Raw genomic sequence first — 16,844 nt, 5'->3', positions numbered from 1 at the left:
GGTGTCCCCCAGCGCCTGGAATCCGGGGCCTGCGCCACTGGAATTGCGTTCTCGGGGCCGCGCACCCCCCTTCATGCGGAGCTGCCACCTGAGCTGCTCCCGAGGCCCTGCCAGGCACACTCTCCAGCCTTTTTATCAAGCTTGGCCAGCGGTGTGTGGCAAGCTCTCCCCGGGGTGCACCTCCTCAGTGACCCCGGAAAGCTGGAGGCTCCACTGCCCCTCCTGGGATCCTGCCCGAGTTCCCTGTGAGCACCTTTCTGTCCGGGAAGATTTTTAAAGTTCCTGCTTCTCCGGGACTGGGGTTTCCTGTCCTGGAGGCTCCTGCTGCCCACCTTAGCCCGGCTCCTCAGGGGGGTGGGGGGTGGGGGGTGAGGCCTCCCCCACTGGATTCTTTTTTATTTATTTTTCATCTTCCTACCTTGTTAGAATCGTGAACTCTTCTCTCTGTAGCGTTCCAGCTGTTCTCTCTTTAAATCTCAGGCCAAATTCGTAGGTTTTCAGGATGATTTGAAAGTTATCTAGGTAAGTTGGTGGGGACAGGTGACCTGGGGACCCTACTCTTCCATCATCCTGCCCCGACCCCCCATTAGGTTGTTTTATTCACACAACTATCAGTAAGGGAGGCAAGGCAGGTATTATTATTCCCACTTAATGCTACTTTTTAAAATAATTTTCACACGCAAATTTTTTTTTCACTATCTTATAAAGGTGAACATTTGTGTGCCTTAGGTCCCAGGAGGAGCCATGTGCAAAAGTATTCATAGTAACATTAACAGAAACTCATATTTTCACTGGACAGAGAATGGGTAAATTGTGGTATATTCATACAATGGCTATTCTGTAGACCTGAAAGCAAATTAACTAGAACTGTAGCAGCATGTTTGGGTCAGAGAAATCAAACTGAGTTAGCAAAGGAAGTTGTAGACTACATAAAAATTACATTTTTATAAAATTAAAAAGCAGGTAAAACCTAACTAATATATTGTTCAGAGACCATTATGTGATAAAAAATATTGAAAAAGAAAACAAAGGAATGAAAAACAAAACTCACGATACCAGTTACCTCTGGGGAAGATAGGGAGATGGAATACTTCTTAGGTTGGTTAGTGGACTCATGCGTGTTCATTTTATTATCTAATCTCATAATGTATGTTACATACAGCCTTTTGTGTTTATCAAATATTACATAATTTTTTTAAAGTGGTCAAAAAGGAACGAGAAATAGGAGAGAAATATCAGGGAAGCCAGACAGTTTCAGGAGATAGGTTCTGTTTCAGTGTCAATTACTATGGAAGTCCTCAGTGAGATAAGGTCTCTATGAACACCCTGGACTTGGTGACTGGGGGCACACTGTTCACTTTTGGAAGCAGCCAAATTCAAATGGAAGGACTGGCACTCAATTATAGGTTAGGAAGGAATGTGTTATGAGGAAGTCAGGACTGGGAGCGTCAAGTCTCTCATCCCTTATCATGGCCCTGCATACCCATAAGAGCTCACATTTATCAAGGCTGTATTATCTGCCAGGCACTTTACATCCACTATGTCACTTAATCCTTAGAACCATCGCCACAATGTGGGCTAGGGGAGCTAAGCTCAAATGCTTGTGTTACCACCAGATTATATTCACTTCAGCCACATGCGGGGAATCCCTATGACACTAGAATGGGAATGAATGCTTCACTAGTTCATTCCAAATTTTAGGTATAATGACTCAAGTGGTTAGATAATGGCAACCAGACAAAATGTGATAAATCAGTTCTATGCAGAAATGGGTCATTTCTCCTTGTGATTCAACTCACCAAACTTACCTCTCCCTTGTTCCAGGCATGTAGTAGAACTGTACTTTTCCACTTCTATGAAGTTAGGTGCAAATATGTGACTTGCTTTGTGCGATGAAAAGAGAGAAGTGATGTATGCCATTTTAAGCTTTAAGAGTCAGTATGCATTCTGGCCACATGCCTTCTCCTGATTCAGTAATGGGGTTTGTTAGTCTGAGTTCCCAAGTGACTGTAGATGAAGAGCTCCCCTGCCAATGCATGCTGGACATATATGAGCAAGAAGTAAACCTCTGTTATGTTATTGAGATTTGGGGGCTATTGCAGCAAAAACTAGCTTACCCTGACTGATACACTTCCCTTTTTAACAGTTGGAGATTTTTCATGTATAAGGACTGAATAATGAAATGAGAATGTATACAAATGTGTAAAGTGCCCGGACCTCTCTCTGGCACACGGTAAGACCTCATTAGATCACTTTCTGTAATCTATTCCTAATAGATGATCACAGAATTTTCATATTTCTCACACATAAAGACTAGTTGTAGAAGATATAAATATGTTCTAGGCTCACATTATTCCTAATGCTTGTGAGTTTGGAAGATATGTTTTCTTTGTCACTTTTCCCCTCAAATCCATGAAAAAGCACAATTGGCCCTGCTCAGATCATATACCCATCCCACTGGGGAAGGTGAAGCCACATGACTGACCAACCCACCTCTACTGCAAGACAGGGAGGAACACTACCCCAAAAGGAAGAATTGGGTTTAACTGCTAGAAAGAAGAAGGAATGCTGGGCATGCAGAAACAAAGTTATCTGCTTAGTCAAAACAAACTTAGATTTAGAACTCTGGTTTTATTGCTCATTAGCATTTACAAACTTGGGTACCACTGAATGCATTTTATTTACTCATATATAAAGTGGGGATAGTACTTACTTTGCAGAGTGGTTTGAGGATTAGAAATAAGGTGCAAGAGTCTGGTACTACACCTGGTACCCAGTAGGTGCTCAATAAATGGTAACTTTTAAAAGCCAAATGCTAAAGATTTCCTACTATTAATTTCCGAGTTCCAATACTCAAAGGCTAGGAAAAGGCATCTATAGCCACAATGAACCTAATATTAAACAAACTATGTTACAAATAGGAGTTTTTATTTAAGGGTAAGGTGTTTATAAGCTTCAGTAGGCCTCTAATGCTCACCTTTAGACTTAGCTGTTTCCTTTAATCTGTATACACAAGGCACAGAGCAGTTAGGGAGGCCAAGCAAAGCTAATGTCACTCAGCAGAAGCAGTGAGGTAAGAAGAATGCCCTAGAGTCCTGGCTTCAGACTCTGCTCCAAGCATGCCTCTATGGGTCAAAGGTGACTCAGAGCTCAGGTTTTTTTTTCATAGCTCCATAACACATTTAAATTAATATCATTCAGTGCTGAACCTTTATACTCAATCTTTTTGTTTTTTTGCCACCGGCATATCCTGCCTCAGAAGTCTACAATCTGCTTTATACCAGGGAATATTTTCAAAGGTATTTTAGCTGTCCTTGATTTACTAAGTGCACGCTGGGTGGTATGTGCTAAGAAGACAGCGATGATGAAGTTTAATTGAGGGGCAGAGATGCAGCAAAATGCTATGGGGACTGGGTGTGATGAGTCTGTACAGGGGTCCCTGGTCAGGGATCAGGAAAAGAATCAGAAAGATATGAGCTGAATCTTGGTGGGTAAAGTTGAGAATGTACCAGAGACAAGGGGAGAGAGGCATTCTAGGCAATGGTATAAGCAAATGAGAAGAAATGGATATTAACAGCTATATGGGATGCACTTTGGTGTTGCTGAAATGGGTTAGGGTTGTAGGAAATGAGGCTAGAGAAGTGGTCAGGGGCCAGATCATGAAGGGACCATGGAGGTGGGGGTATAACATGTTAGAAGGACAGATTATTCTGGAAGCTGATATACATGGTAGATTAAAGCAGTAGTTCTTAATGTCTCTTGAGTCATAGCTTTTGTTAAGAACCCGAGAAAGGGCAGCCTGGGTGGCTTAGCAGTTTAGCGCTGCCTTCACCCCAGTGTGGGATCCTGGAGACCTGGGATTGAGTCCCACATCGGGCTCCCTGCATGGAGCCTGCTTCTCCCTTTGCCTGTGTCTCTGCCTCTCTCTCTCTGATGAATAAATAAAATAAAATCTTAAAAAAAAAGAACCCGAGAAAAATATAGGGGCCCTTTCACTGGGAAAAGGTACATACACTTAAACACAAAAATGCTGCTCAAAGTTTCCTGGTTAGGAGTAAGACAGGGGAGCAACTCCAATAATTCAAGTGAGACATGAAGAGGCCTGAACTTAAACCACAGCATCTGGGACAAAAAAGAGACAGATGTGAAAAACAGGAAGATGGTAGAGTATGATCAACAGATCTTGTCATGAGGTGGATTTCAGAAATGAGGGAAAAGCATGAGTCTAGGATAACTCCCAGGTTGGTTTGTGATTTCGACATTTGAGTAGAAGGTAGTGTCTACTTATAGAGAGAAGGAGGTTTCAGAAGAGAGGATGTGTTCAGTCTGGGAAATGTCAAGTCAAAAGTGCCTTTAGAACAGCCAAATACAAAAGTTCAGCAGGAAGCTAAATATGCCCTTCCTTTTGATGATTGTTGCACTGTTTCTCTTGTCCTAATATTCACCTACAAATAGGCTCCTAAATCTCTGTGCAACACTTCTGAATTAGACAAGCATATCCCCCACTTGCAGAAAGGGATCCAGAAAATGGGAGAAGAAATTTAACTTCACACACCCAAAATTATTTCACACTTTTTTTACTAAAAGAATAGACTTTTATTAAGCACTGTAAGTTTCTTTCCATCAGCATTAACAGAACAACAGACCAATTCCATCACAGAACAACTCCTGAGACATTTTCATTCCTTTCTGAAACACTTCCAGAAACTCCTGCAGTTTTCCCTAAGAAGCATCCATTCAAACTTACATTAATAAACTATGGAGCTTTTGTGGTGAGGTGGGCCAAAAAGGCAGGGAATTTGGAATCTGGGAGTGGGAAAGAGAAATACATATTATCCATCCACTAAACACACTGTCAAGAGCACAGGAGAAGAGATATTAACACAGGAAAAAACAATGAAAGAATTTACTTTTGTCAATAACATCATTTATCAGGGAGCACTAAAAACCATTGACTCCTTGCAGTTACAGTTTCTTTAACCTAGTATGTTATACTAAAAACAGAAGAGAATAGGATAAAATAAAAGGAGGGGAAGTGTCTTTGGGGAAATAACTAAAATGAAATCATCAGATTTGGCAGGGTTATGAGAGATTAATAAAATCTGAAATATTTAATTTGCTTCATTTACATGAAAATTCACTAGTCATTAGTTACTACCAACACGGACAAAAAGAGCATCTATAAAAGTACAAGGGCAATGTCAAAAGCTGAAATGGGCACCCTAGCACAGGGGGTATTTTATTTTGCCTTTAAATTGGAAAAGATGATTTTGTAAAAAAAATGAAGTTATCTTCTTAAAACATCAAAATAACCTCTGACAATATTGAAGGTAATTAGCAGTAATAAGGGAATAGTGCACTGAGCTCTACCTGCCCCAGCAGACTACTGCAATAAGCCAAGGGGAAGATAATGAAAAGTCAAATTAAAGATGCCAAAGTCACGAGAGGGAGAAAAATATGGAGTGACATACAATGGAACAGTGAAAACTTACCCCCTGCCCCCAAACCCCAAGCATATTTAGGAAATATGCATCAGGAAGTGAACAAGTATAATGATTAAACCTTAGTAGAATTATACTAGCTACTTTAAACAGTGGTCTACTTGTATTGTCGTTTCAAAGGAGGGGAGTCTTAGAGACTGAAAGGGTAGCAGTGACATGCCCACACAAGCCTTCTAAGGTTCCAACGGACTGGATCACTATAACCAAACCGTTACTTCCACATTCTTCCTACCCTATGTAAGCATTCCTCCCCCCACCCTCCCACCCCCGCCTTTACCACCCTCCCTAATGCCTTGTCTGGCTATTTTTCTCAGTGATCAAAAAAGTTAATGTGACTTGGCCAATCAGTAATGCTAGAAAATCAAGATGGAGACTGAAATCAAATGTCACTGGCCAGAGCCAGTGCCATTTCTTGGGCTTTAAAGTCTACCCAAAGTCCTCCTGGCTCAAAATGAAAATGATTCAAGTAGGCAAAAGTTTGTTAGGCCTGGTTCTGACCAGACTGGCCACTGGATAAGGGTGGGAGTTATAGGCTGACCCTAAGACATACCAGGAGAAATCAAGAAGAACTGCAAGTCCTTGGAAATCGGTGGCTATATACAACCAGGATGCTTTTGCTTGTGGCCCTTTTGCTTGTGATACAGGGGTCATTTCTGGGGGTTCCTATATGATTTTGTTCAAGAGAGGCCACACACATTATAGTAAGAAATGGAACTTCAAGGAAAGGATGACAGTCTCTTCAAGTGATACAGCAAAGATCAGACCCACCTTCCCCAATTTGCCCTCAGATAAGAAAAAGTTCATCTTTCAGTAATGAACCTTAGCCTTTCCAGCTCCTAAACTGTATATTTTGGCAGATAAATTAAAACATAGGAAGTGGTCCTTTATGGTTCTTTATTACAGTCTTCCAAACCCAAAATGCTGAATCCAAATAAAAATCAAGGTTGGAAGTGAGCCACTTATTTCACCTTGGGGCAGGCTAGGAGAAAGCAGAGGTATGTGGAAGGGAGAAAAGCAAGCCTTTTGGCAAACTGGAATCATCCCTGTCAAAGCAGCAATTTTACTTCTCACAGTGAATGCCTATAAAATAAGAAAATTTCCTAAGGCTGTGAGAGTTAACAATACTGTCATTTGATTGTGTTGAATAGATTCAAGATGCACAGAAACAGCAACTGAAGAAAATACCTTTCCATATAACTCTAAGCACTTCCTATTAGAAAATGATGTCTATATATTCTTTTAACTCAGCTCAGTAATTCTGGTTATTTTTAGAGCTTCAAAGATTCCTCCCTCTGTGGCTCCAGAAAGAAATTTCCCAGCCATCTAAGTTCATTACCAAATCCCTTTCTTGCTGGACACAGAAATCCTAACCTTCAAGATATTTGTGAAAGGCTGGGCAGGTCCAAAAGAAGAGAGGAGACCAAATTAAGGGAGCAAATTCCAAAGAGGAGGTTTTTGTTTATGCTTTGTTCTTGGTTCTATCTTGCTAGGTGTGCATACTTGTCATCTTGCTTGGTTTATGTAAGTGTCTGGGCAGAGGGCGAGGCATTCTAGGGCCTCCTCCCCCTACAAGTTGTGGGTTCTTTTACACTGGGTCAGACTAGGATTAAGCGTCTGAGACTGTTTCCAATCTCTCATGATGAACTCATTTTAAGTGGGCAGTGAGCAAATAGCCTTCTGGTTGTCTGGAAAAAAAATCACCAAGGACCTACTGTGGGTTAAGGTACATGGGGTTTTTCAAAAAGAGAGAGAAACCCTGCTAGAAGTCTAGTCAGTTGAATTCCTGTAGAAATGATACTTCTTGGGCAAGAATATCACAAAGCCCAAAAGGAGATGTGTAAGGCTAGAAGCCTCAGTTCCTGAATGAAGACACAATGCTAATCTGTTGTAAGCCATGTTCCCATCTCTCATACTGAAGCTGCTGAGGAGGGAAACTGGAAATGCAAGTTTGTCTCAAGAGTATCTCTGGCAAGGAAGAACAGCTTTTTTTTTTTTTTTTTTTTTTTGTCCTGGGCAGATTCTGGCCTCTTCAGGGGCTGGGAGCCTTTCCAGAATACCCTTAAAGGCCTGGGCCAGAGTCCTCTGAAGTCTTCCTTGCAAAGCAAATGAAAAGATCTAGTAGTCAAAATGTCAATGAACAAATAAAACGATCTAGGCATGTAAAATCAAATTGTCGATTTCTTCACACTTCCCTACCCCATCTTTCCAATGCTAGTCTTCTCTCCTTCAGGGATTCATGGCAATCAACTCTAGCCTGAGGCCAGTTTGACCCAGGAGTTCCAGATGAGATTTCCTCCAAATTGGCTGCAAGCCTAGGCAATCACCTCTCATTCCCTTTCTCTCTCTGACTAGGCTGTTCCTGCAGAAGGAAATGCCCGAATCTTCCCCACCCCATTCTAACCTCTTGTGTTCACTATATGGGATGTGAGGGCTCTGTTCAAGATTAAACTTGTGACAACCCAACTATTTGTTGTTCTGAACAGGCAATCTCTGGAAAGTACTTTTTGTCTGCTTTAGAGAAGCCCATCTTCTCATAACCGATGGGCTGTGACTCAGTAAGGATTTTAAAGTGTGGTCTTTTGGAAAGAACCACTTCCATAGCAGTGGAAGCATTTCTGGAAAACTCAGTAAATCCTCTGGGACATCACCATGTATGTATGCATGTGTGTATACATGCACACATGCACACAAACACATATATTTATATATATAAAATATGTATAGATAAATAGATCTGTCTCTTTATATAAAGGGTATGTGTATGCATATAGATACACACATTCATATATACATCCACCCATACACCCCCCCCCACACACACACACAGTCTTTTGAGTTCCCTTTCATACTCAGTTTCAATACACTGATTCCCACCCTTTCAGGGTGTGGGCAGCAGGGAGTGGGTGAACTGCACCACATCTTCTATTTTACAAACAATGCATTAGTTCAGAGGCAGGAAAAATCTGCCGAGTACTTTTCTGACTCAGTAGAATCCCCCAGTACAAAGGCCATTGGTAGTTTTCTTTTTAAGTGTATAAAATAAAAAATAAAATAAAATAAAATAACCAGTACTATTTCGCTTCCCTGAAAACATTTACTTATCTGATTGTCAGGCCAGAGTTAGAGGCGGTGGTATAAAATCTTGGGTTAGGTGAATGGGGAGAAAGGTATGGATTATATACCAAGGTCCCACTACTTCTTAGAGGAAAAAGCAAGCTAGGAAGCCACAGGCAGCAGTCCCTACCCCTACCATCCATGGGTTTTATAAATGAGTAACATGATGAAGACTCAGAAAACCAAAGCTGGAACTTTTCTATAGGGCCTTACATGATGACACCAGATTTCTGACAGACACTGCCTTACTACACTCCCAGGGGAGGCAAAGAGAATACTGGCACTACATATTCAATTTGAAAATAGGAGCTAGTCCTTTTACCATTCATCTTTGCCCAGAGCTTCCCTAGAAGCAGACCACTAAGTCTGGAGGTCCAGAAAAAGACAGGGAAAGGGAAAATGTGAATACACCAGGACATCCCAATAAAATGCTGGATAAATCTAGGCTAAGCATTTATGTCCTCCTCTAACTTGGGCCTACAATCAGAAAAGTATAGGTTTTCCTCTCTTCCTGATCTGCTGAAGCCATCTTCTCATTATTCCTCCTTCTGTTGTGCCACAGTTCCTAGCTTTTGCTCTCTTAAGCGGCTCTTCTCCCCATTCTTCACAGGGAAGTAGCGGTTACCATTATTACACAAGTTGCTGTCCCTGGATAAGGCACATTGTGATGGAGTTGTAAGATGATGACCACTCTTCTCTTCTTTAATAAATGTGCCATTGTTTCCATTTACCTGTGAGTGGGACCGACCCTGATGAGGCTCCAGGGATTTAGAAACTCCATCTGAAGTGCCCTGTCAAAAACAGAGAGAGTCCGTGGAAATGGTAATCCCAAACTGGCTGACACTTCCCAAGCATGTTTATAAGACAGCCTTTGGAAGCTGCTTCAGTTCTTCAAAAACAGCAGAAAGCCCAAAGCATGTTACCACCTAGTAGTACACTCTGATAACTGTCCTGAGAACTTAAGGTGACAACAGATGGATTTGACCGAAACTCAATGGCCATGGCAACATAATAATGACACACCTATCATTTATAAAGCTTTGAAATATACTTTTCTAATGCTAGCAGGAACCCTAAATGGTAGATATTTACAGATGAGGAAGCTGAGGCTCAGAAAGATTAAAGTACCTTGCTCATGGAGACTCAGATAGAAAGTAGTAGGGCCAGGATTCCATGCCAGGTGGGTCAGCCTCTAAAGTCTATTCTCTTAACTGCTGCACAATACTGTCCAATTTTGACAACTGGACATGTAAAGGAAAGCAAAGGAAAGCAAACCAGAAGATCTCTGTGCACTATTCCACAGAATCTTTCATAACAGAAAATAATCACCTGTTTTTCTGTTGATTTCAGGGATGTGACTGCTTTTGAAATACTAATGACATGAACTGCATTACCTTGCAATGCAGGGCAGTCTCTCCATGAATGTTATTAGGAAAATAGCAGCTTCCGATTGCTAAGGGGTTGGGCGTGCCAGGTACTCTGTGGTTCATTTTATGGATAAAGTAAATGAGGCTCAAAATAAAAAAAAAAGGTAAAATGATTTGCCCGAGGTCACTAGCATGCCGAGACTTGAATCCAAGGCTATTTGACTCCAAAAACCTCATTCTTTCCACTAAGATACAATATATAATGGAAATCTAATACCTATGGAATTTGTGGTCAATTATAAATAATAACTGAATTTTTATTGAGTACCTCCTATGTTACAGGTCCTGTGATAAACACTTAACAAATATCATTTAATACTCATAAATGACTCTGTGAGATAGATACCAATTTCTCCATTTTACAGATGAGGAAACTAGGGCACAGAGAAGTTTGGTAACTTGTGTAAGGTTACAGAACTGATAAGTAGTAGAGCCTGATTCAAAGCTAGATGATTTGGCTCCAAAATCTGTACAACATGGGCATTACTAAGAAGTGTTGCTCAAGAACCTGGAAATAAGATGAAACTAGTAAAAATCCACACAATGGATGGAATGAGCCACCTGAGGGAGTCTGCAAAGAAATAAAACATTACCAGTAAGTGACTTAAGAAAATATACAATACTCCAGTGGCCTAGAAATAATCTCAAGAAGACAGGACTATGGGGGCAGCTGGCTGGCTCAGTCAGAAGAGCGTGTGACTCTTGATTTTGGGGTTGTGAGTCTGAGCCCCATGTTGGGTGCAAATATTAATACGAAAAAATAAATAAACTTAAAAAAAAGAACATAGGACTATAGGGTAAACAGATTTAATAAGGTGGAACAATGATCTCATGCTCTGAAGAAAGGACGAAAAAGGAGAAACATTAAGGCAATCAGCAGCAGCTCTGTCCAGGAATGATGCCTTAGTTAAACACAAAGTCAACATGAGAGTTTCCTTGGCCAGGCTACCTTTGGAGTAGATAACAGTATCCCCAGTAATCTCAGCAAAGAGAAACTTAAGATCATCTACCATCCCTTCTTTTCCCTTAGTTTCTTCATCTGTAAAATATAGTAATAGTAGCTATGTTTTAAATTCCTATAAGGATTCAATGAGACACTTAGAACATGTTGTGCATGGCACACTATAAAAACTCAATAAATGCTAGCTAATATTATTGTTTTGATTCCATGTCCCCAAGCAAACTTCTGATACCACAGTTTCTCTTGCAGCTTACACTTAAGAAAAGCAAGCTCTGATAGAAATGGTTAAGAGCATATGCACTAGGGTCAGCCAGACCTAAGTCTGAATCTTGTCTACCAATTAGAGTTGTTATACTTCAGTGGAATCAGGACAGCACAGGACTTTTGGAATCAGTCAGCTCAGACTGGAATGGCAATACAGATGATGACTTGATGGATAATTTTGGGCCTCAGTTTCCTCCTATTTAAAATGGAGAATAATAAATACCTCACATGGATTTATAAGAGTGACCAGAAAAGAGTAAGTGCACAATATATAACAATAATTACTGCGGAAAGTACTTGATTGCGATAAAGTAGCATAAATTTGTATCTTTCACTAGATCTTTCACAGATCTTTCAGTGTCTTTTCACTCCCTCTCTTCTCCCCAGTGCTACTCTTTCAGCCACATCCACATAGCTATTTCTGTGATCTTAGTTAACATGAATCAACCTCTGAGAGATAGGATCTATTCTTATTCTACCAAAAAAAAAAAATCAGGTTTTTCAGACCGTATACCTAATGATCAGCCCTAAGTCATGATGGATTAATTGAGGCTGTATTACATTGTGGCAAGTTTTCCTTTGAGGTATAATCCTTTGTATCTTACTGAACAGCTTCTGGAAAAAGTTGAGAAGCTTTGGAAAAAATCCCTAAGTCCTTGCTCTCTAGCTTATGTGGAGGATTTACCATTCTATTTCCACTTTTAGCTCAAAATAACATTAAAGCAGATATGTTTTTGAGAAAACATTAGACAATGGGGATTAACATGGATACAATGAAGGCTGGCTGTATACAGAACTAATTTGGAACTGAGAACCTATGTGAAAGTTGCTTTGCAGTGTGGTCTCATAAAATGACCCTTGTGGGGGATCCCTGGGTGGAGCAGTGGTTTGGCGCCTGCCTTTGGCCCAGGGCGTGATCCTGGAGACCCGGGATCGAATCCCACATCAGGTTCCCGGTGCATGGAGCCTGCTTCTTCCTCTGCCTATGTCTCTGCCTCTCTCTCTCTCTCTCTCTGTGACTATCATAAATTAAAAAAAAAAAGAAAAATGACCCTTGTGAAGATTAAAAACTGCATGTAAAATGTCTAGTAGAGGGTTTGTTAGAAAGGGGGCACTCAAGAAGCAGTACCTACTGGGGTGCCTGGGTGGCTCAGTTGGTTAAGCATCCTACTCTTGATTTCTGCTCAGATTAGGATCTCAGGGTCTATTGAGATTGAGTTCTGAAATGGGCTCCACACTGGGCATGGAGCCTGCTTAAGATTCTCTCTCTCCCTCTGCCTCTGCCCTTCCCCCTCCCCTGCTCATGTGCACTAAATAAATAAATGAATAAAGAAAGATAGAAAGAAAAGAAAGGAAGAAAAAAGAAAGAAAGAAAGAAAGAAAGAAAGAAAGAGAGAGAAAGAAAGAAAGAAAGAAGAAAGAAAGAAAGAAAGAAAGAAAGAAAGAAAGAAAGAAAGAAAGAAAGAAAGAAAGAAAGAAGAAAGAAAAGGTTGCTGCTATACTATGAGGAGCCCAGCAGTCTGAGTCTAGTACAAGATTCTGGTTCACTACAAGATTAGGGTCTTCATATCTGGGGAGAGGGGCATGTCTAACAAAGATTGATGGAGACTGTGACAGAATTCAAGGTGTACAATAGAGGAAAATTTATGACCATTTTGAGCCATTAAGAATACACAAAATGGCAACACCTCCTTCCTTCTTGTATTCAGCAAAGGCCAAAGTTCAATTTTCTAAGCCTCTTGGGTAGTCCCTCAGAAAGCCTGAACAGCTGGCAATCCCACTGTTAACTTCACTTTGGCCCCTTTATGGCTGCACTTAGCACACACTATGCTAGGTATAGGTGTTCAGGACACAGTACCTGGTTTCTATCCTGTGGTCTCACTCAGGGAAAAGGATGACACTGCAGCACTGTGGAAACAGCCTGGGTAGGCTAACCCTCACTAAACAGCTAGAGAGCAAGAGAATGAAATCAAATGCTGGGAGAAGCTAGGAAAACAGTTTTTCATGCCTGATCTGATCTTTCGCAAGTTAGCTGAAAAGACAGGAGGTGTCAAACAGGAGGTATCAAAATAGTGCTTACTTGTTTATTTCCTTTTTTGTGTCCTTTGGATCCTCTACCAGTCTGTTCTTTTCCATGCCTGTAGAAGTGAGGGAAAAAGTGATCCTGAGGAACAGAGACAGCCCATACCCACATTTTCACTTAGTTAACTACTCACCTTCTCTAGGAAGTTTGACCCTCTTAGGTTAGATAGATGCCCCTCGTCTGTGTTACCACTGTAACCCTTTCTCTGATTTCTATATTATACTAAATTGTTCTGGATCCCATGTCCTCCTCTAGGGGGAAAACTTTTTCCCTGAGGCAGGGAACTTAGTGTATGTTTGCTGAACATTTAAACTGAAAACTGGCTTTAAAAATGCAAAGTTAGTTAATGCCTCTTACCTTAACAGAAGAATTCAATAGTTGGGCATTTCCCCAACGGCACCTTGATTGCCACTAGCTCATACCAACCTACTGGAATACATACCCTTTTCCCGGCCCACCGACAGAAACCACTTGCATGCCAAAAGAGCCTCGGCCCCTGGAGGACCTGCTGCCAGCCCACTGGCCCACAACCATCCCAGCAATCTCCAGTTTTCCTCCTTGGGGTGGGATCGGATGGAGACCTGGAAAGATAGGAAGAAGGGCAGTAATGAATGCTAAGGGCAAGGTAGAATAAGAGGTGGAACAAAAGATCCCATAGCCACCCCCCCTACTCTGCTTATTTCCATTTCTCTATGATAAAGACTTGATGGCAACAACAAAGGTTCACAGTGGAAGCAAATTTAGGGACAGGGGGTTGAAGATCTGTAACACATCCACTTTAGCAAGTTGGGTGTGGATGATTCATTTTTCAGCTACAGAACCTGGCATATAGTAGGTGTTCAATATTTGTTTTCAGAATGAATGTCCTAAAATCAAGTTTATTAGAAAATTATAAACTATAACCACTTTTATTTTCCTTTCTTTTTTCTTTTGATTAAAGTTTAGTTGACACGTTACTTTGGTTTCAGGTGTACAACATAGTGATTCGACAACTATAGATTTATGCTGTGCTCACCACAAGCGTAGCTACCATCTGTCCCCATACAATGCTAATATAATACCACTGACTATTCCTTATGCTATACCTTTTATCCCTGTGACTTATTCATTCCATAACTGGAAGCCTGTATCTCCCACTCCCCTTCACCCATTTTACCCTTCCCTTTACCTTCCACCCCTCCCCTCTGGCAATCATCAGATTGTTCTGTGTTTACAGATTCTGCTTTTTGTTTGTTGGTTCATTTGGGCCAAAGCCACTTTTCATTTTCTTTTATGTTTTTATTTAAATTCTGGTTATTGGGCAGCCCGGGTGGCTGAGCGGTTTAGTGCCGCCTTCAGTCCAGGGTGTGATCCTGGAGACCCAAGATTGAGTCCCATGTGGGGCTCCCTGCGTGGAGCCTGCTTCTCCCTCTGCCACTCTCTCTGTCTCTGTGCCTCTCATGAATAAATAAATAAAATCTTTTAAAAAATAAATTCTGGTTAGTTAATATAAAGTGGGCCCAAACCACTTTTGATTCAAATATATGTACCACTACACAATGGAAGCTCAGCCAAACCACCAAACTAAACTGAAAGTAATTTGTAATTAATAAGCAAGAACAGCAACAGTTGAAAACCAGAACCAATTTAAGACAAGATAGCATATCTCCTTAAAACAGGAAATTCCAACTCTATATGTATGAGCTCACAAGCACAGTAGAGCTTCATCATTTGGCACAAAAGGAAGCCTTCATAGAATACATGGTTGTAGTAAACCTTTAATTTTAGTTTATGGAAAATATCCGAATGTTAAAAACTCTTTACTCACTTAGCAGATGGCCAGTAAAGAGCCCTTCATTCATATAGCAGTGGGAGTCTAAGAAACTAGGGTACTAGCTAGTCCGAAGAAGGTTAGAAAGACTTGCATTTAGGGATCTTATTGTGGCCTTTCAGGTGGCAAGAGGCTCCTCATGGACCACCAGTAACTGGAGACCAGGCATCACTAGGAGCTGGGACAATGGCAAGGACCTCCCAAGAACTTAGCCTTAATTAAGGCTGTCTTCTGAGACACAATAAAGTCAACAGGCAAAGAATGAGAGCAAGGTCTCTAAAGTCAGCGTCAAGGAATAGAATGAATGAATGGCTGGCTGCCTGGTTTCTAAGACTTGATCATTACCTGACTGAACAGAGCAGACATTCACACTGCTCACCTAAGTAGAATCTTGAACTAAATATGCATACTGAAATTTGACCCTAAATTTAAGACAAACTTCATCTTCCAGATTTATTACTTTTAAAATGATGAGCAAGAGACAACAAACATCTTCAACCATAGTAACACTCCCACATGATCAGAGTCTGGGTATTTCATGTCAAAATATCTCTATTAAAGATATCCTGCTTCACCAAGGTTGTCTGAATTATTAGGATCAGTATCTCAGCTACCTAAGCATGACTGTCTATTCACCATTAAGCCATAGCTCAGGTGTCAAACACACACACCATAAATTTATATATATATATGTATGTATAAATATATATATATATACATATGTGTGTGTGTGTATGTGTATGTATTTGTTTTTTTCACTAAATTGCAATCCACTGGCAGCCATGGACTGTGACTTATTTCACTCCAAGCTTCTGGAAATGTGTCAGATCTACTCCCAGAGTGAAAATGGGTACCTCAGGGTATGGTTGTCTGTGGACATTGGTCATATACTCTTATTTCCCATTTGGTCTTTCTGTAAGCTCCTATGTACAACTCCTATGTACAAGCTCCTATGTACAACTGCCTATGGATTGAGTGAGCTAACCAGCAACTATGATGATCCTGTTCACTTGAGATATATTTCTCAGAAGTAATAAAGCAGCTCCTGGCTACTATATTGGTTACTTTGAGCTTGGTTGGTGACAGTCAAATCCTTAGGGACCAACCACCTCTATGGTGCATGGTCTGGGAAGTCAGTGGACTTTCTTTCCTAGGCTACACCCCTCCCTGTCAATAAGCTCCTCGTCAAACTACTGCAACCTAACACAGGAGAATTACTGGATGAGTATTATGAAACAGATTGAAGGTGACAAATACCTCATTCTTAGATACTGACCTGGAAATCCCCGACTCCTTCCTTGAGGGGGTGGTGGCACTGAGCCCATGGCTCGGGAATAAAGTGAAACAGGGTAGAGAGAGGGCACCATGGGAGGCACAAAAGTAGGTGATTGAAGTAGAGCAGAAGGTGGTGGATGGTTCATGTTGACTCCTTCAAGGATACTCTGTCTCATCTTTTCCACTTTGGTTGCCAGGTCAGCCTTCAAATGAAGAATGGAATTAATAACAGTAACTGTATAACAGTAATGGAATTAATAACAGTATAAAGATATATTTATTTATTTTTAGAGAGAGATGGGGTTGGGGGGCAGAGGGGCAGAGGAAGATAGAGAGAGAAACCCAAGCAGAGTCCAAGCTGAGCAAAGAGCATGACATGGGGCTCGATCTCATGACCCTGAGATCATGT

The 16,844-nt window shown here is 41.0% G+C and overlaps 1 protein-coding gene across 3 annotated transcripts in view; it reads right to left on the bottom strand.

Moving 5' to 3' along the window:
• Nucleotides 1–8,447: 8,447 nt before the first annotated feature.
• Nucleotides 8,448–16,844, bottom strand: part of FAM120C (family with sequence similarity 120 member C) — a 162,239-nt gene continuing 153,842 nt past the window's right edge. For 2 of the 3 annotated variants that reach the window (XM_072816737.1, XM_072816736.1), the window contains exons 13-16: nt 16,437–16,638; nt 13,793–13,931; nt 13,348–13,405; nt 8,448–9,406 (exon numbers count right to left, since the gene is read on the bottom strand). In XM_072816737.1, the coding sequence (XP_072672838.1) occupies nt 9,152–9,406; nt 13,348–13,405; nt 13,793–13,931; nt 16,437–16,638 (654 nt within the window). In that variant the 3' untranslated portion in view covers nt 8,448–9,151. The remainder of the gene's footprint in view (nt 9,407–13,347; nt 13,406–13,792; nt 13,932–16,436; nt 16,639–16,844) is intronic. The other variant, XM_072816738.1, reaches the window with a different exon arrangement.

This window comes from Canis lupus, chromosome X, assembly GCF_048164855.1.
Source record: "Canis lupus baileyi chromosome X, mCanLup2.hap1, whole genome shotgun sequence".
In the NCBI taxonomy this organism is placed as follows: domain Eukaryota; kingdom Metazoa; phylum Chordata; class Mammalia; order Carnivora; family Canidae; genus Canis; species Canis lupus.
This window is presented reverse-complemented; position numbering and strand designations above follow the sequence as displayed.